This window comes from Homalodisca vitripennis, chromosome 5 (assembly GCF_021130785.1).
Source record: "Homalodisca vitripennis isolate AUS2020 chromosome 5, UT_GWSS_2.1, whole genome shotgun sequence".
NCBI lineage: Eukaryota > Metazoa > Arthropoda > Insecta > Hemiptera > Cicadellidae > Homalodisca > Homalodisca vitripennis.
The window spans coordinates 83,771,734-83,792,823 of record NC_060211.1 but is presented as its reverse complement, the minus strand read 5'-3'; the positions used below and the strand labels follow the sequence as shown (position 1 = coordinate 83,792,823).

At 31.8% G+C, this 21,090-nt stretch overlaps 1 protein-coding gene across 1 annotated transcript; it reads left to right on the top strand.

The window, feature by feature from the left end:
* Positions 1–1,425: 1,425 nt before the first annotated feature.
* Positions 1,426–18,576, top strand: LOC124362456 (transmembrane protein 126A). Its single transcript, XM_046816974.1, has 5 exons — positions 1,426–1,702; positions 7,859–8,012; positions 13,454–13,625; positions 17,043–17,168; positions 18,265–18,576. Exons 2-5 carry the CDS (start codon positions 7,885–7,887, stop codon positions 18,514–18,516), a joined length of 678 nt encoding a protein of 225 aa, XP_046672930.1. The 5' UTR covers positions 1,426–1,702; positions 7,859–7,884; the 3' UTR covers positions 18,517–18,576.
* Positions 18,577–21,090: the final 2,514 nt, after the last annotated feature.

Sequence of the window (21,090 nt, the reverse complement as noted above, 5' to 3'; positions counted from 1 at the left end):
TGTGACAGATACGGCCAAATACAAAATAATTGAATCGGAAAAAAGTAAGCGCTCTGTGGTGTAATGGTAGCACATTCACCCGGCAAGTGAGAGATCCGGGTTCGACTCCCGGCGGAGCAAGTACTTTTTGCGATTCAATGTTTATTGAAATTAAATAAGGCTATTGCCATTTATAATGTTTAACGTAAATAAAAGTCATTTGACAGTTATTTGGTCTTCCGATCATATGTTAGTTTGCTTATTTAAACGCATATGTGACAGATACGGCCAAATACAAAATAATTGAATCGGAAAAAGTAAGCGAGCGCTCTGTGGTGTAATGGTAGCACATTCACCCGGCAAGTGAGAGATCCGGGTTCGACTCCCGGCGGAGCAAGTACTTTTTGCGATTCAATGTTTATTGAAATTAAATAAGGCTATTGCCATTTATAATGTTTAACGTAAATAAAAGTCATTTGACAGTTATTTGGTCTTCCGATCATATGTTAGTTTGCTTATTTAAACGCATATGTGACAGATACGGCCAAATACAAAATAATTGAATCGGAAAAAGTAAGCGCTCTGTGGTGTAATGGTAGCACATTCACCCGGCAAGTGAGAGATCCGGGTTCGACTCCCGGCGGAGCAAGTACTTTTTGCGATTCAATGTTTATTGAAATTAAATAAGGCTATTGCCATTTATAATGTTTAACGTAAATAAAAGTCATTTGACAGTTATTTGGTCTTCCGATCATATGTTAGTTTGCTTATTTAAACGCATATGTGACAGATACGGCCAAATACAAAATAATTGAATCGGAAAAAGTAAGCGCTCTGTGGTGTAATGGTAGCACATTCACCCGGCAAGTGAGAGATCCGGGTTCGACTCCCGGCGGAGCAAGTACTTTTTGCGATTCAATGTTTATTGAAATTATATATATATATATATATATATATATATATATATATATATATATATATATATATATATATATATATAGTAATTGTATAATTAAGTTGAGACTCAAACTCAATTATTAGCATTACCAAAAATGTTTTTTAAATTGCCTTCAGAGTAACATCGGAGTAGTTTTATCACTTTAAAATCGAGAGGTTTTGGGTTTGATTCCCGGGGAGGTCGACTATTATTTATTATTAGGATTGAACGTTTTCCGTATAAATATTCAGTATTATCAATTGGAATACCACTGGTATAGACAGAATGCTGTTAAAAATATTCTCTTAAATATATATTTTTAATGTTCGAGAATCTTGGCAGTAAAACCTTTCAAAACCTGATTGTGGGCGTAAACTGAGTAATTAATTGTAATGGTTTCTATTAGCCTTAATCTAGAAGTGAGCATAATATACTAAGGAAGTATAAGTAACACTAAGGTTGGTACAAATAACAATTAAAATATATTACAAAAATACATTCTACTTAATCCTGCATGTCTCCTGTTCTCTCCGCCATTCAGCAAGCCAGGCATTGGCTTTCGGTTTCGTATCTTTGAAAATTCAGAAATAGGAATTAAGATTGTAATTCTGAAAGAAGGAATGAGGAAATGTTGAGAAAAGAGGTTATCAAGAGGCAAATTTAGGTGTAGGTTACCAAACAACATTTCAGGTAACAATTGAAATAGAAAATCGATCAACAATATTGAAGTAAAACTTGGAGCCAAATGCTGAGCGAGTTATGAAATCTTTGTTACTTCATAAACAGGTACAGGTTTAAGGTTAAGTAGGTAGTATCGTAGTCTTTTATCTATTACTATAAGAGTTAGATTGACCCAAACCATGTGAGACATGTATCTTTTAAAAATTGTGGATAGTAATATGATATGAAATGAAAAAAAAAAACTAGTTTTCATTCATAACATAAATTTGTATTTCTGGGTAGGGTACGATAAGCGGACCCGATTTTTTTATATCGAAATTGGCAAACGATATTACTTAATCATAGCCATGGATATAATCAATCGATACTGATTAATTATTTTAACGATTAATTAAATCATCTATATCGATAGCTGTAAAGACTCAAATAATACTCTTAATGTAACATTTCAATTTTATATAAGTATCATTTGATTATTAAAAATGACAGTCAATTTTAGAAAATTACGCGATATTGCTTTGAAAGATGATAAGACGTGTTTTACTTGGCTTCAACATGTTGGACTCGTACCGAAAAATCCGTTATGTGAAATTTGTGGGAAAGAAATAACTGTAACTGTGAGAGGAGCAAATATGGTCGTCTTCAGTTTTCCTAATTTTGGTTATAATAATTTGTTTCGTCACTAAATATTAAATCCATATTTTAATATAAAACATGATTGTTATTGAGGACTATACTGTAGATACTTTTATATCGATTGATAGTCTAAGATTTGAGATACGAATATTAGGCCTAAGTATCGATGATTACATTCTCTCAATATAACAAAACCGAGTCCGCTTATCGTACCCTACCCGTATTTCTAACTGTGGTTTTCATATCGGTTCACTCTAATCATTATAATTATTTTTACCAAAGTTTATTATTTTTTTTCAGCAGCAGTATAATAAGAGGCCACCACTGCAGTAGAATCATCTATATTTTTGATTATCTAAACTATGGAAAAAAATGTTGAATCGAATTAGATTTTAGGTAGGCCCATACTATATTTCAAATTACAGGATAGTTCAGATGTTTCAATATCTGAAAAAGTACTGCTAATCATTTAACGTTGACTAAAAAATTATCTGGGCTAGGCTTTGTGTATTTATAAAATCTATAAACAAAAACTGTTTAAAATTTAGTTATTTTTTATTATTTTGAAGGATAAATTTGTCAATGTGATACAAATAACACATGTACATCGCCAATGTACCTGCGGCCATCACTAAAATACCATACTTTATTTGAATTAATTAAAAAATATATATTTTTTTTAACAATCCATTAAAAAAATGATGTTATCAGTGAAGTTAACAGCCGGAGTTGCAATCCCAAATGGGGATACTTGAATAAGCGGCCTACACTTGTTATTCGGTTGTTTTTATTGAACGATTTGATATACTATCCAACTTCGATATGTCAAAATTGTACACAATAAGAGAAGAATCTCGTACATTAGGCTACAATTTAAAAACATAAATTTAACACTAACATTACAAAACAACTAAACCAACTATGGCCTAGACTTAGATATCAAAGAAACCTTACGATATTTACAACTTGCCCAGCTTGATATCAATGAGTAACCGCTTTTGTGAAATAGAGGAAAGATTCTCCCCATGGGTTTACAGGACCCAAGCCCATATGTTGAAGCCACTTCAAATTTCGTCACTTGTGAGAAATATATCACATATTTTCCTCATATTCATCACCATTTTCAAGGTGTCAAAATATTAGTTAGTTACTATTAAATCAAGAAAAGATATTTTTGTGTGATTGGTAGTAGTCAGATGGTTTGTAAGTACGTTGTACGTAAATACGAAATTTAGAAGTTATGGTTATGTTAGTTTTGCTTATTCATTAAACTTACGTTTGTTTTTTTACTCTATTATTTGTTTGTAGAAAGTTTGGTTTAATTTGTTGCATTATTTTCGGATTTACTCTTATTTACACCGGTAACAAGATTTGCGTGGTTTCTAACCTATTGCAATCGTTCTCCTGAACAAAACAATATCAGGACGGTTTTAGGGGTTTGAGAATGAAAAATGATGAATTTTAGTACAAAAGTGGAACTACTTTTCTTGCAAGATAGTTGGAAGTTATGGTTAGGTGAATTTATAATATTTGTTTGCCTTGTTAAGTTGTGTTTCCTAGCTATTAGTAATGGCTGGAGGCATTCCTGACCAGATCCTTTAGACTTTCATCTCTTAGTGAAGAATATTACCTTGAGGAACGTTTTTCATTGGTTGCCATCAGCATGGGCAGCTTTTTTTCAGGCTGAAAACTTTTATTCTCACAAGCTATAAATGAACAAAAACGTCCTTTATTTGGGTCAAATTCCCCTGATTTAATTATTAATGTTATCTTACGTACTCAAAGATGACACAGTGGCTGACTTCAGCACCAACTCATATAAAGTCACAACAAGATCATGTGATGACCAGCACGGATGTAGAACAAGGAAATATTATTCTGTGCTATAAAGTAGTTCCACATTAATGTTATGTTCAAGTTAAGAGCAATAGGTTAATGACGTAACTAAACTTGTCTTTAGCTACTTCAGCTGTTAATTTCATATTTACCAACTCTGTGAAGAATGATTTGACAGTACAGCGTAGTACCTTGTGGTAAATTCCAAACTAACATATATTTGGTAATATGTTTTCAATGTGAGATAGGAACAGCTGCACATATTACCATATAACATTTGTGTAGGTATTTTTATTTGAGTTACTTCACAATATTTGCAGGTAGTGCCGATGGCTTGTGGTCTAAGACGTTGGACTTTGAGCCGGAGTTAGAGGTAGCATTACCCTTGGACTTTTTATCAGTACCATCGACTTTATACTGTATCGACTCTCCCCCTTATTCTGTTTGATAAGGTCCTCGCATAGGCCAGTGGTCCATGAGGTCTGGTAGAGTATGGCTTAAAAGGGGATTGGCTTCTCCTTAAAAACAATTAATTATTAAGGCTGAAAATAAAATATCTCACAAAAAACCTGTAATGTCTTCAGGGTTATCAGCAGCAGGACTCCCTCACTCCTACCTGCCCTACGCTGATGGCGACCAGCGAAAGACACCCTAAATATTATATAGATATTGTTTAATTTACCCATTTAACACAAAATGATCGTACACTTTTACAAGCAGACCCAGCAAACGTTCTGCCATATGACTGCGCTGTAGATGATGACCACTGATGAAAATAGAAAACTCTCAACAATTCTTTTTCTTAGTTTAATGTCATTAACTTAACTGACATTTTCATTTTTTGATATCTTAAAAAGTTGAATATAAAGTGAAAAAATATATTTTTTACCGTAAAGTAGAAAAATAAAATGAAGAAAGTCAATATTACTTTTGAAGAACAATTAAGTGGATGATTATTTTTTGTAGGTCTGTCTTTAGCCAGCATAAATAAGTGTGATGGTTTTCCCAAGGTGTATAGAGTAGAGGAGGTGAGCCAGACAGCCGAGTACTGGTGATGACATCACGCTAGACCCGGCCGCTCATGCTGCATCGTGCCTATGCTTGCAAAGATTTGCAGCATTATTAGATATTAGTTTCAGTCTACATGTGGATGTGGTTAATATATTAGTGTATTACACTGTTCAGAGTTTATTGTTATATGACCAAAGAAACTGAGATCTTCTTGAGTTAACACAACACACTCAGTGTAAAAAGTTTGAGAGGCAAAATTTCAGACTGAAAGCACAGCTAATGTCGCATACAACTGCATGCACTCTATGAAAGTACAATGTTGGAGAAGAATGTTTAAGAAATCATATTGCTGACTATATTGATTTAACAAATGTTTGGTTTATTAAATACATCAAACTAATTATTTGTACAGTACATTTAATAAGAGTCAACTTGTCAATTAGTCAGTCAAAATGTGTTTATGGATTGAAACTAGAAAAACAAATAAGTATTTTAAACAAGTTTGTGGAAAATAAGGGACCTTTACCTAAGCGTAAAGGAAATAAAGATGTAAAAGATAATGAGGCAGGTCTTCAAACAAGACAAGAAAACTTCAAACACACAAAAAGGAGAACAAGACATTGCAAACTTTTCAAAAGACAATTTTAAAGTTTGACCTTCACAATAGTTATATAACCTTTTCCTATATCATCTTAACAGCATAATGTTAAGATGATGATATAGTCTTATATATGATATACTTATATATGATATACTTATATGATATACTTATATATATATACTACTTATATATGATATAAGTCAAGACAGTCTGGAAAACCTGTTTGTTTTGCTAAGAAGTGGAGGAGGACTGTCAGACTACTCTAGCCGAAAAGAATTATTTTATAGAATGAGAGTGCTGGTGCTAGGAAAATAAATGCAACAACTGAAAATAAACATGAACAATGGAGTCACTGAAGATGAGATTCTTGTTTGCAAAAGTGCTAAGAGAAATCTGTGTAAATATTGTTTAGAAATTGCCATAAACTGATTGTAGCGAGGATTCCAAAGAAAGCAGCAGTGAAAACAAAGAATGTACTTACCCTTGCAGATTTGAAAGAAACAATATCCCGAGATGGATCAAGATATATTGCTGGATGGATGTCAAAAAACTTACGAAACTTTAACTGCACCTGGGTGATTTCACTTACACACAAGAACCAAAAATGGAATGGATTCACGAACTGTCACTTTGAGGCCTATCAGAAAACAGGGATGAATTTTTAAATAATATATAAAATCTTTAACAATTATTTCTTGGGTAAGCTGTTGGAATAAGAAAATTTAAAATGAATTCAAACATTTTCCTGCTTAATGTGTAGATTTATTTGTATGTATTAGAATACAAATGAGGATTTATTTCTATAACAAGCTGGAAGTTGAAAGAAGAAAATTATAAAAAATTAAGATAGTTACAAACTAACCAAATAGAATTAAGGTAATCAGTTTAATTTGTAGCCAAAGTGCAAAATATATCGAATCCCACGTTTTAAAGCCATTCTTTCGATATTTCTATAAGAAAAGTCCCTTTTGTTATGAGAGAAAAATGTTTAGCCGTAGGATAGTTAAAAAAGAAGTTGACACGAGTGTAAATTTCAGCTTTGGCGTTTTGAATGTTTTCTCGGTAAGATAAACCCTACTGAAAGGTAGCTAATAATCTACTGGAATTAGAATGAAAATTTAACTAAAATCATGCAATGCAGTGCAGCGACCGGCCAGTCTATAGTGATGTCAGCTTACCAAGCATTTGGCATGGGGAGGATGGATTTTGGCCCACCTCCACTACTACTCTATACATATTTTAAAGTATTTTCTAAAAAAAAAAAAAACAAATTGAAAAGAGTTAAAGTAAAAATTTACTTAAATGAATAACACACCTATTTAAAATTAAGTTATAGTATATTCATTATAATTGATTGATCTAGGGAACTGTGTGGAATCTGGGTTCAGCGTAGGTGGATAACAAACTAAGGAACATTTAGGTTTAAGAGGAGGCCCATCAGGGTTATCAACATAGTGAAGAGCTTTAGTGAAGCTTCAAGTGAAGCTTATCACTTAGGGTGCTGGTAATATTGTTTGTCTGTATGTCTGTCCATAGGATATCTCGAAAATGAAGTGAGCTGCAAATGTGGTTCTATTCTTAATGAAGCCTGTTACGAGATGTGGTCTGGCGTACTCCAACAAGATGCCACCTGGCTTTTTGCTTTTATTAACTTTCTAAATATTGTGAATATTTTGAATTAGCTATTGCAAACTTCTGTACTTGGTGATAACTCATTGCGGCCATTGGGATCTCAGAAAATATTAATTTTACAGCAAACTTTGAATTAGGAGCGTTGTTTTTTATATTATGAAAACTTCAATTTTTTTCTGGATTTAGTTTTTACGCGCAATTCTGACTTATTCTTAGTGTTATTTTATATACTTAACTGTACATCTAATAGGAGCGCAGAAAGTTTCAAAAACTTTTTCTACAACTATTAGAGGCATGTTTTGCTATTTGCAAACAACAATATTTATTTCAGAGGCAATATTTTTTCAACAGAATGTTTATCGTATAAAGAAACATACTTAAATTATTTAAAGACTGTTAGTGCAACCATTGTGTCTAACAACTGTTTCCTTCCTCAAGATTAAAGAAATGTTACAGTTCAATAGTTTTAATTGTTAATGTGCTATTATTTTATTGCAATTTAAAACTGAATTATATGGGGCTATCAATGATTTCTATTGTTTTAGCAACCTGTTCAGTAATACTCAGCAACATGTCGAATGTGTATATAAGTAAAGCCTTAAGGAAAGACATCCCTAGTGATGCCATTCTCTTGACAAGAGATGAAGCTCTAAAAATGCACTGGAATACAATGAAGGAGTGGAAACCTCGGACTGATACGTAAGTAAAGAACATTTCACTAGAACTACAGCTTTTACTTAGGGGGAGTAAATTATTAGCTTTGTGTCAGTGACACAGTCAAAACCTGTGTAGAAAATCATAAGTTATTACCTGAACAATTGTTATTTCTGTTAATAGTTTGATCTGTTTTATGACATACTCAGTATGCCTGACGCTTTATCCTGTGTACGTCTTTTTGACTTCCTCAGTAGTGTGTTCTGTGACCCTAAATCTAAAACAGTTGAATATCTGGTATCATTTCCATTTTTAATTATTTGCTTCATATACAATTTTGTGTGGTAATAAATGATCTTTTCAATATTAGTATGTAATTCAAATAAATATATTTCAAAACTGCAAAACTTGTATTGTTTCAACCACAACTCACTCGAGAGAACTGCCATAGCTGATGTCACTATTATGTAAGTCAGCTAAGTTAAATTTAATTGCGCTGATTAATTCTAACATTTGTGATTGCAGTTGATTACCAAAATCTTTCAAGTTTCTCTTATTTGAAATATTATTTATCTTAATATATAAATTATATTTAGTTATGAATTTTAAGAGTGCACATTGAAGAGTGTCTCAAGTAAATGTTTTATGCTATGTTATTGTTTACTTAGATTAGGATGAAAATAATTGTTATGTTTATACTTAGGTAATTTTAGATGTGATATAATTGCTGAAATGTAGTATATAAACTATAATGTAGTATATAGCCTGTACATATAAATTATATATATAAACATATTATATGTTTATATACACACACACACGCACGCACGCACACACGCACGCACGCACACACACACACACACACACACACACACACACACACACACACATTTAATTTTTATAAAAATAACATTTTAACATTTTACTACAGTAATAAATCAAATAATATACAGGTTGTCAGAAAAGGAACACTCTAGTTTTAAAGTATAATATGTAATCTGTACAAAGTTACATATACTATTCTAGTTTGTAGTGAGGAAAAGTACGCCCCGAATGTGGCACAAAGCAACTTTGGACTGATATAACCTGTCCATCAACAGTAACCGCAGGAACAGAAGTATGATTCCTCCAAAGTTTGTTCACATACTTCCAAAGGTTGGCTGGATTAATCTCCTCCTCAGCACCTTTGGCAAAGATCAGCTCAGCCTTGACATATCTTTTCAGAGAAAGAATCTGCAGGGTCCCCACCCAACTGTGAAACCTTAAAGACGTGAATTTAATGTGCAATATGTGAAAATGTTTACAACTTGCGATTAAATGAATCAACATGCGTCGTCACCATGTCGCTTGAGAAGAAAATTTTGTAGTCATTGGGTTTACCAGTCCTGCATTTTCTTTGGGTTTTTTATTTTTAAGTAGATCAATAAGATGAGGAGAAAACCATTTAGAAAACTTTGCCGTTCTTATCCTTTTCAGAGGTATGTTATATTTCGTACAATAATTAATAGTGACAGCATCAATAGAAACATTCAACAGGATATCTGGCCAGTTCCTTTAAGCAGTTTCTTTATAAAGACCTACAGTACCTCCAGAAAAAAGTTGAAATATTCAGCCTTGTCTTTCTTGCAAACCCATTGCTGACCATGTAACACAATTTCAATAGATGGATGTCTCATACTTTGTAAACAAAAGGAATAACATTACCATAATTTTCAATAGAATTACAGCTAGTAATGCTTAAGTCCAGGGTATTTAATCTAGCCACACCGAGATTGACTTGCTAAAAACTCATATAGTCCATAAGATTGAGCAAAGAATTGGCCCAAGCTCTTGAATAAGCGTTGAAACTTGGCTCAACTCAGCTATAACCACCAGCATTAAAATCACCACAACCAACATAATTATGTGATATCAACTTTTGATAAAATACTCTCGGAGATAAAAGAAACATTTAACTCAACCCAGACACACTCTGGGGCAGCTTCAAGATCAGATCTTTTGCAGGTAACAGAGCTTGTCTTGCACAGCATAGTCTTGTCGCCTCTATAGACCACATAAATTTTGGTTAAATATTGAAAATAATTTCATGATGAGCTCTTATTGCCGCCTTCTCTCGGTTTCTGTGTAAGTGAACTTCTGCTTATCCTGCAGTTTACCCCTGAATAGACAAATAAGAAGATGTTACAGCCAAGTTTTGTCAGCATTGATCTGATCAACAGATAGTGACAGATATATGAAAAGAACTCACTACTGAAGTTCAGAGATTTCAGGTACACCCTTTAGTGTATTGTAATAAAATTGTTTTAAATAAACAACTGGGAGTGCTGATGGCCATGCAGTGTAAAACGCCAGCTTTTGATCTGAGAGAGTGCAGGTTCAAATCCTGTCTTTGACTACTACACTTTATAACAGTTCCACTTACCTTGTACTGTACTGACTCTTCCCCTTATTTTATTTGATAAGATCCTCAAAAAAGCCAATGGCCCACGAGGATGGACAGAACAAGACCTACAATGGCCTCATGTTAAAAAAAAATTAAAGTTAACCTTTAACAAGACTTTCATTGGATCAGTTCAGTAATAGTATATTGGACTAGTCATTGAATTATTTTGATAAGGTAGCTTCCTTTATTTAACACTTTTACTGCCAAAACTTTTTTGTTATACCAAACAAGAGTGTCAGAAGTAGAATATATTGGCAGTATACATTTGTAAAAAAGAATGGCACTTTTTATTATTTCTAACAAAGTTTGTATAGTATTTAATTTATTAAGCCATCTTATATTAAAGTTTTATTTATTGAAACATTTAATGTATAAAAATATCATAATAACGAATACAGGATTTTTCGTAACGTTTGCCATTGTTCAATTATATAAAAAATCGTTAACACAAATGGTATACTTTTTTATGTCACTAAACAATGAAAAATTTCTAGAAAAATCCTGCCTCCTTCACAAACCCTCAATTATCAAAAGAAATTTTGTGTTGCCACCAGTTGAGGGGTTCACAATATTATTTGTTTTCTTATTGCAAAAAATGAAACTGCAGTGAAATATATAGTACGGTATTGTGTAAGGTGATGATACAATGTCTAAAAAATGGTTCGTTGTTGATGAGATATGTTTATTAAAACAAGTGAAAAACGTTCATGACAGTAAGTGTAATGGTAGACCAATGAATTCTCTTCAAGTTGATATCGTCATGTTTGGGATGTCAGTGACACAGTTGCTAGATTACATCCTTCATGAGCTGTCAACAAAAATGGAAGTCGGCCCTTCTTCATTTCGCAACATAATGGCTTAGGACCTTGATATGTCTAAAGTTTGTGCAAGGTGGGTTCTTTGCTTGCTGTCTGAGGCACATAAGAAGCAATGCATGCAATATGCACGACTATTCTTCCAAATTTCTGAAAATGAAGAAGAATCGCTGTTTTCAAGAATTATTACAGAAGATAAAACCTACACCATTTAACTCGTGAAACAAAACATTAGAGTGTAGTGTAATAAAAAAGAAACAAGTTACTCAAAAAGCAAAAGTTACGAAATCTGGAAGGAAAGTGATAGCTACAGAATACTACTATGACCTTCTTACTATACTTCGTCGGACTATACAGAACAAATGACTAGGATTTTATCAAGAAGAACTTTATTCATCCATGACAATCCTTTCCTCACGCTTTTTGAACAATACGGGAACTTCTGAATAGATTTTGCGGGAAGTTTTTCATCATCTACCACAATTACCTGACCTGGCTCCAAGTGACTTCTATCTATTCCCAGAGCTCAAACACCGTCGTGGCGGCCAACACTTTGTGAAAAACGATGGAGTAAAACATGCAAATGGATAACAGGCAGAAACATTTGGCAGTAGAATCATTTTATACTTAAATAGGAAAGTTGTTGTCAAGGTTCCAACAATGTTTTGATTGAGATATTGTTTTGTTATGTAGAAAATATGAACAGTAAAAGAAATGTAAAAATATGTCATTTATATTTTTAAACAGTTTTCTAATATTTTTTTGTGACAGAAAAATTAATTTTTGAACACCTGTTATATTTACAATATAATTAGAAAAATAGTCTGTATAAAACAAAAAATAGATGAAAAATACTTGGCTTTTCATAATTTATTTTTGCTTTATTAGAATTATTACTTTAATATGATTACAAACTACCTCAATTGTTGATATCAAATAACAAATAACAAGATTTTTCTGTGGAAAATAGTTGCACTATGAAAATTTTCCAAAATGAAATAACCCCTAATTCTGGACATTGATAGAAAAACATAAGACTATCAAATATAAATTAAAAATACTTTGAATTGCGCTACTCACTATGCCATATTCCTAAGTGACCAAAATTGGCATTTTAACTTCATAATATCCAGTAACAATAAAAAAAGGTAGTCAATCAATATAGACTATTAGAAGTAATAAAATTAAACATGTTGGGAATATTTGTTAAGTATGTATTCTGGTAATCATTACTCTCAAGCATACAGTACTCACTGCCTGACTCAAAATACCCCAAAATGAGTATTTCCATAAAATATAAAACAAGAACCACATATTAAATCTCACATAAATTGTCCAATGCATCCTAAAGAGTAACTCATACCTAGAAATTGGCATGTTTTCTTACAACAATTTATATAAAACTCATAAATTAATCTTTTTTAGTTTTGTATAATACTTAACAAGAAACAACTTTTAAAGATGCATTCCTATAAAATGTTATAATAGTTAGAAAAGTTTACATTTATGAAACAAAATTGTAACATTGTATAATTTCAGTGTCCAGTGCTTATGAATTTTCTGTTAAATCATGTTTCCCTGTAATTTTTGGTTAAAAATGTATAACTTATAAATGTAATAAGTTTCATCTTTGTAATTTTCCTTTGATGTTTATTAGTTGATGACACCTATTTTGGTGCTTAAATCTAAAATAACATCTTTAATTGTGGCAATTACAAAATTTCTTTGTTTTCAAATTAGTATACTTTTAAAATGGATATGTGTAATATTAATTAATATCCAACTTCTTTAAGCATTCGAAACTATATGAAAATCTTACGCCATAAACGATGATTATTTACTCTTGTTGCTGCGAAGTTATTGCTGTGTACATTTACAAAGAAGTTTCACATAACTTCTGCACCTTTTACTATAGAGTACACTACCAATAACAGACTACTTAATACTTACTTTTACTACATTTAGAAGTCTGGGTAAAAAAACATGTTCTCAGAATGATACAATTTTTCATTTTATTAAACTTATGTCTCAAACGAGTTAAATAAAATCAAAACACCTTTATTTGTTAGCATTTCTGTGATACATTTTTTTAGAAAAATTGTATTTCCATTGAATCGTATTGTAGAATATTTATTTCAACATAATTTTTTGTTTTATAACCTATTATTATCATAATACATTGTAATATATTGAGCAAATTTAGTGATCATGTAATATCTGGTTTTCAGGTGGCCATTTCATTATGGAATTGCGGCTTTGGCAGGGTTAAACGCAGTCACAACAATAAACTTTGTCCATTATTATAGAAGGAAATTAAATCTAGGAAATTATGGAAGAGTGACAATGTTATTGCCCACAGCCATCTTACCAAGTATAGCGTCTACGATGAGTCATTATACAGTAAGTTGTAGCATTATAATTTATCAATATTAGTTGACATTTCAATTTCTTCTATATGCAGTCATAGTATAGGAGAAAATATTGTACAAACATGGTTTTGTTTAATAAATAAGAAAATAAATAAATTCCCAGTTTTAATTAAGTCTTGTGACTTTAGAATATTTAAAGGAATTGTATTATAACCATTTAAAACTGTATAAATATTCTGGTTTTACTAATAAATTATCATGCATAGAGCTGGGGAGTAAATGAAGGAAATTCAATCAGAAGTCCAGTTACATTCTGTAATTTGTATTTTAATTCTACTGATTTGAAACATTTATTGATATTAATACCTTTGTGTGTCGTGTACTATGTTGTGGTCACACAAAAAGAATCAGTTTTAGAATAATATTACAGAATATTACCAAGAAATATCTCCAGTTAGTGTGGTGTGAAGTGTACATACAAACGATTCTGAAATTGTTTACAAATCTTGGATTCTATAACACTTCTTGGGTAAAAGTGTGCAATATTTGCACAGTGTTACATTGATAAAAAAAAAAAAAAAAAAAAAAAAAAAAAAAAACATGATTTGTCACCAAAAATTAATTCTTTTTTATAACATTTGTCTATAAAATATTTATATTTTGACATAATTTCTTCTGCTTTTTAGCTGCTATTTAATATAAAATACAGTGGAACCTGGATAATTAGAACCTTAAGTGACAGTTAAAAACTTAAATTCAACCAAAAATTTGAATTAAAGAATGAGCTCAAAACATTAAAACTTCACATTAAGAACTAAACCTCTTTATTAAATTGATACTCTAAAAGTATAAATTCATCAAAAACGCTAATTATAAGGATTCAAATACAGTAATCATAAAACAGAAATGGCTACTTTAGTATAAACTACGTACGGTACAAAGTAATATTTCCTTACTAACCTTTAAAAATACAGTATGTTCTGCAACATCTGAACTGATGCAGGCCACCAACTTATCTTTGTGCAACATTGACAAGTCTTAGCAGACTATTAAAATGGAGACATGAGTTTCAAAGAGAGTGAAATAGTCTACTACATGCTTTATTTGAAAAAAGAAGGAAGATAAAGTGCTGTATTTGCATATAACTTACTGATCACGCTGATTCTTAAGATTATACAGTAATTTATCATAAAGCAGAAAAACCATATGAAATCAATGATATACAGTCCCAGTTCATTATTAGCTTACATGTGTCCTAAATAACCGAAATGCTGCACAAACTTTATTGGCATTAAGAACAGGATATTGAACTAAAAAATAAGACAGCTGGAGTACACATTTAACATTAGCCATAAAAATCTATTGTTTTTCAGAAAAAGGAAGAAATTTTGGGACAAAAGAGGTCATTTTTGCTGGGAAAAAACAACTTTCACCTTTTCCATTAAAGGAATGGTATTGTGTGAGCAGTGCAGTTGTCCATAAAAATGATAACCTTTCGCTTTTTTTATGAACTTTTTATCGAATTTGATCAGCAACTTTTCAAAAATATCGCTTGTCATACAAGCGTTTGAGCTGTTCATATATTTGATCGGTTTCGACTTTACATTCTTAAAATATCGGTGGTTAACAGATTTCCCTATCATTAATATAGGCAGCTTATCTGAACCGTCCATATTTGCATCTACCAAATTTGTAAAGTAAAAGTAAAGTAAAGATGTCTTATTTTACCAGGCGAAGTTAGGACTAAGAAGCCCTCTCTAACACTTAACCTGGGGACCAACGGACCAACTTAACCAAGTTTGTCACTCTTACCTTCTTGCATAACTTCCCTCCATGACATTTTTTATCTTTAAATGAAAATGTTTTGTTAGGCGTGCATTTATAAAATAGACCAGTTTCGTCGACATTAAAAATATCCTTTGAGTCTCTGTCCTGTATCATCTGATCTAAATCTTGTTTCCACTGGTTGGCTTCCATGTTCTTTGAAACCATCTAACCAACCAGTGCTAGCTTTGAAATTCTGTTTTCCTTATTCCTGAGCAAATTGCTCGGCCTTAGCATTTAATAAGGAACCACTCACAGATATTTTTTTGTCCCTCACCTGCTTAAACCACTTTTATAAGCATTGGTCCACATCGGGTTTGTCAAGTTCTCGTAATTGTTTCCTCTCTTTATCAACTTCCCGTGCACTACTGAGAACTTTTTCTTTGTTTTTCAGGAAGGTGGATAAGGTGTTCGGTGAAATTCCAAATTCTTTCACAATTTCATTTTTTTTCTTTATGCCTTTTTCCACTTTGATCACCGCTACTTTTTCCGCTAAAGTGAGAGTTTCATAGATCTGAGATTTTGTCGATGACATGATCACTACACTTATTTAAATTTACATAAAAAATTGTAATCACTTAAAAAAAAAGAAACTGCACAAATGAAAAACAGTCAATGTCTTTTCAGAGATCTACAAAGATGATAGACACAGAGTTCTTAATCTCAAAGGCATCAAGTATCAGTGATACCAAGCTGGTTGAAGCAGAAACTTTATGTTACTACTTGCTTTATGTTATCCCTCCTAGTAATGGTTAACGAATCAAACGATGTGACATTTCTGCTTTCTGAGTATTTGAATATCAATCGAGGATTTAACCCAACAAAAATTATATCCACATATTCCTAATGGAACCTAATTGAACTATCCCAAATAGGTATTTAAATTTCCAGTAAACCTCATCATTTGACTGTGGCAACTTATAAAGTATAAAGTAGTTGTATAGTCAACACTAGCTGTAAAGTTGAGAGAAGGGTAAAAATCCAGGCTATATCTCTAAGTATCATACTGAAGAGAATTTTTGTTTTACAAGAATGAAATGTATAGGAAGAGCAGTGCTTTCTAAACATGTAGTTTTATGTTACAGGTCTATATGTTTTTCTTTAGATGTCTTTGGTTGCCTAGCGACTGAACATTTGTGTTTCTATAATGTTAAGTGACTCAAATGTACTTGTTTTTGTTTTGACAGATAAAAATTGTTTGGATATATTGTTTTTGGTCAAAAATAATATATTTTGAAAGTATAACAACTGAAGTTACAGTTTAGCATTCTGTAGGTTATTTTTAAACCCTAGCAAGTTAGTCAAAATAGGCTTGCCAGTGTAGAAGTTATTATATGCATTGGAGAGTTAACCCTATAAGTGCTGTGATTCATAATTCAACTTGCAATTATATACAATAATTCATTTTATTATCTCTCATGATATTGGATATTAATTTGTTTCTGTGTTTCAGTTTGTAACAAATTCCAAATTTCTGGGAAAAGACTGCCTGTTGTGGTCTATATGGCCGGTAGTAGGTTTAACCCTTCAAGTGCTATGAGTCGTGAATCAACTTGCAACTATAAACTATAATAAATTGTTTTATCTTTCATGATATTGAATATAATTTCTTTCTGTGTTTCAGTTTGTAACAAACTCCATATTTCTGGGAGAAGACTGCCCGTTGTGTACTCAGACCAGGGCTGCGATGGTGCAAATTGCTGCTGGTGTTATTTATCCTATAGTTGTCACTCCTGTTGCAGGTTTTTACGTAAGTAAATGTAATAACCTTCAAATATTAATAAAGCAATATAGTTTTATAAGCTACCAATTTTACATTTGACATATATCTTACTGTTATGTCTTTAAATTATTTTCGGATTTCAGTAATTACAAAAAATGAATTAAAAAAGTGTGATCTAATAAGTTGAATGAAACTAAATTCATGGGCTTAGTTGGATCCTGGAACTCGCTGAATAGAAAATGAGACTAAAGTTACAACACTAGTACATGATATATTAATTAGCGGTTAATTAATGATTATTTATATTTTTGAATCTTTACATATATTATTACAAGAAAAAAGCTAATATCTTTTTTTATTCTTATAGTGAAGTTAATAATAACTTAATATGTATTTAAATATATGTGATGTATACATAAAGACAATAGATGCTATCTTGTCTAATTACATAAATAATTATTAAAATTGGGTTATTGTATTAGTTTACCATCAAACTAATATAACAATTAGTAGGTATATGGAAAACCACTGAACATTTTATACTAAAAATCAATTTGGGTTTATTTGGTTTGGTTTAGCTAAATTTAGCATTATGTACAATACACAAAGTAAAACGCTATTTATAATAAACTATGGACTATAACTTGGTATAAACACAGAAAGTAAACAATCAATAACTAACTATACTGACCTGACGTTTATAGCTGATTTCTACGTCAGTGGACAATTTAAATCAACAGCTGTTACTATGTGTCTTTCTATGAATCGGTGGTAATTGTAATAAACAGCAGTGAAAAACCACTTTGTTTAGTGCAAACTGTAGAAATGAACATATTACTGTTCTTTATGGATATTTTCAACATCTAATACTTCATATTTTATGAAGAGAACACTCTGCATTTATAACCGTTATCGCGTTGTAGCGATCGACTAGCCGCACTTGAAGGGTTAATATTTGCTATACAGATGAACAGATCATAAAGTCATTTAAATCTGCAGTGGTGGGAAAAATTTTACTGTTTGTAGTATTGAGTAGTATTATTATTGTACTATTTAAATTTAAAGTGTATATTATAAAACATATCTCTTTCATTAAATAGTGAAATAGATGTTTTGGTTTCAGTATGCTATATCATATGCTACCTACAACGTACCTCCACTGAGACGAGAATACCTGCCTGAAATATTTAAACTATGGCTAAGCATGACTCGGAAACTGAAGATGAGACTTCCGATAGCTATTGCTGTGAATGGATTTGCAGCGTCTATCTTAACCTATTTTGAAGCAAAATCATTTTACAGTATACAAAGTACCATCTATCAAAAAGAAGAAGAATTTGAAAGATTAATGGATGAAGGTTTTACTCAGCGTTAAGTAACATATAGTCACTGAGAAGTATCTTGTATAGAATTAATAAATAGTATTTGTTTTCAATGGTTTCATTTACCTTCTATAAACAATAAATTATTTTTGGTTTGTATCAAATAGCCCTCAGTTATAATACATTTAGTGAAGAGTTGATTATTCACCTGTTTACTGGTCTGATTATATAAACTAGTTGACCTTCAGTTTTAGTAACTCAAGTGAACAGTTGATTGTTCACCTGTTTTTACTGGTCTGATTCTGATGTGTCAACTAGTTGATGCAGTTCTGTACAGGATGATTTGATCAACCAGTTGTAATATCTGTTGAGAAAAATCAAGTTATGCACCTGTGTTCTGGTCTGTTGGCATTATTTAGTTTGCTTTATGTCAGTAACATACACTCAGACTGCTGGTTGCATGAGCATGATCGTTTCCTGTTGGAGCTGTGATAACACAGTCTGCTGTCTCCTTCCTCTTCCAACTCTGAGTACTGGAAAATAGTGATCTTTGTCCCACTTGATCTCCATCTCTCTCAATCCTAGATATTACAGTTAGAAATTTCTTTAGTGGCAGAACACTTTTTCACGTTTTGCAAGTGTTCTTTAAAAAATTTGCAATAAAAATGTATTATACTCAGTTCAAGTATTTTGTATTGTTTTTGCCTTTATAAAATACTGAAATTTATTTATATGCCAATAAATATACACTCATATCTTGTTACACATTAATTCTATAAGGTTAAACATTACAACATTTGTAAACAAAAAATTCTAGTTTGACCTTTGGATAAAATGTAATAAAAGTTTATGCAAAATGTTGCTAAATATTGGTTTTTACAACTTTACAAAATAGAACACGAATAAAAACACGATATAACCTTTCCTTCTCCAAAATTTGAATGGCCAACATCTTGAAAGATGTCAAAAGAGTGCAAGAATAGTAAAAGCTGTCAATAATTACCTAATATTAAAATAAAGTGTAATATTGTGTCTATATTAGTAAATAGTGGAACTGCCTTAATGTCTAGCCAGTTCAAACTAAAATTTGTACTAAGACAATACTTGGATAAGTTCTTCACCAATAAAAGTATGGGCTCTCAACCAATAAAAAGTTTCAAGATGGCTACTATCTGCAGCTGTGCAAAATTACTATAATGCTAATTTTCAAACATGCATTGCATAAAATATTAAGTATAAATTGGTATCTAGTCTAAAGCACAGATATCCTGTTATCCTTTCAAATCTTCCATTAACGACAGTCAATTGGAAACAAACAATTTAAATCTTTGCATGTTTGAAGATGTGTTTATCTATAACTTGTGTTACATGCAGGAGGCCGGCACAAAGCTAAATACAGACCTGCCTCTGGCAGGTTCCTTCCTCCGAGTGCTTTGGGCCTCTGACAGCTCTTGGTATTCTAAGAGGCAGCATATTGCCACGAACTGAAACCTCAAAGGACCTTTGTGCACCTTTAAAGTGTATTTTGAAGCCTACCAGTTCACAATTTCAGCAGTAGCATAAAAAACGACCAATTAGGTCCTTTTGGGAAAATCTACCTAGTCCGAAAATCCAAAATTGGATGAGGACCAATAGGCACCATTAGTTTTTGCATGGTCTCAACCCTCTAATTCCAGTGTTTGTGCCACTTTCTGACCATTCAAGTAACTGCAGAGATTTTCTGTCCTCAAGCCAAGCCTTCCTAGAATGTATCACAACTTTCGTATATAGAGGACAGTTTAAAACAAAGCAATGAATTAATTAAAATATCGTTTGAGGACCAGTTGGGATCTCCAAATTACAACAATTTAAGTAAACAAGATAAGGTACAGGTTTCAGAAACCTAAGAGAAATTTCATGGAATGTGCTAAATGAAGTTTCTCAGCATAGAAGTTTTCACAGCTTAAAGAGGACTCCTTGGACCAGGGTGTATGAGATTAAGGAAATGTCAGGGTGTTCTCCAGCTTTCACACTGATTGTTCAATGTGTAATAGTCCATGTTTGCGAGATGATTTACTAAACCATGCACAATGAGACATGTCAAAGGGTAAACCACAAAAAGAAGAGGTTCTATGATAAAGCAAAATGGTGGGAGACAATGAGAATGAGATTATAGAGGAATGAAGGTAGAAGGCACATAGCACAAAAGTGAGAGCACAGGATAATATAAAGAAATGGTAGTTCATGTCAAGAATTATGACCATGCCATTATGAGAGATGCAGCCCCACTGACCAAGCATAGGCACAGAGGTCCTTCGGCCATGATAAATTTAGATTGGTTAATCAAGGAACAATAGCTCCCTCGTTGTTAACACAATCTGAATTAAAAATATCCTAAGGAACAAGATTAATACAACAATATATGGCAGGACCTTGTTGGTTGCAACCAGAATGATATCACCTTAGTGCAGTACCGAATATTAAAAACTAATATAATATTCCACAATCAATCAATATTATTTATATGGTGCCACAAAAAAAAAAAAAAAAAAAATATATATATATATATATATATATATATATATATATATATATATATATATATATATATATAATCATGACTGTGGCAAAAAGCCAATTTAATTTAT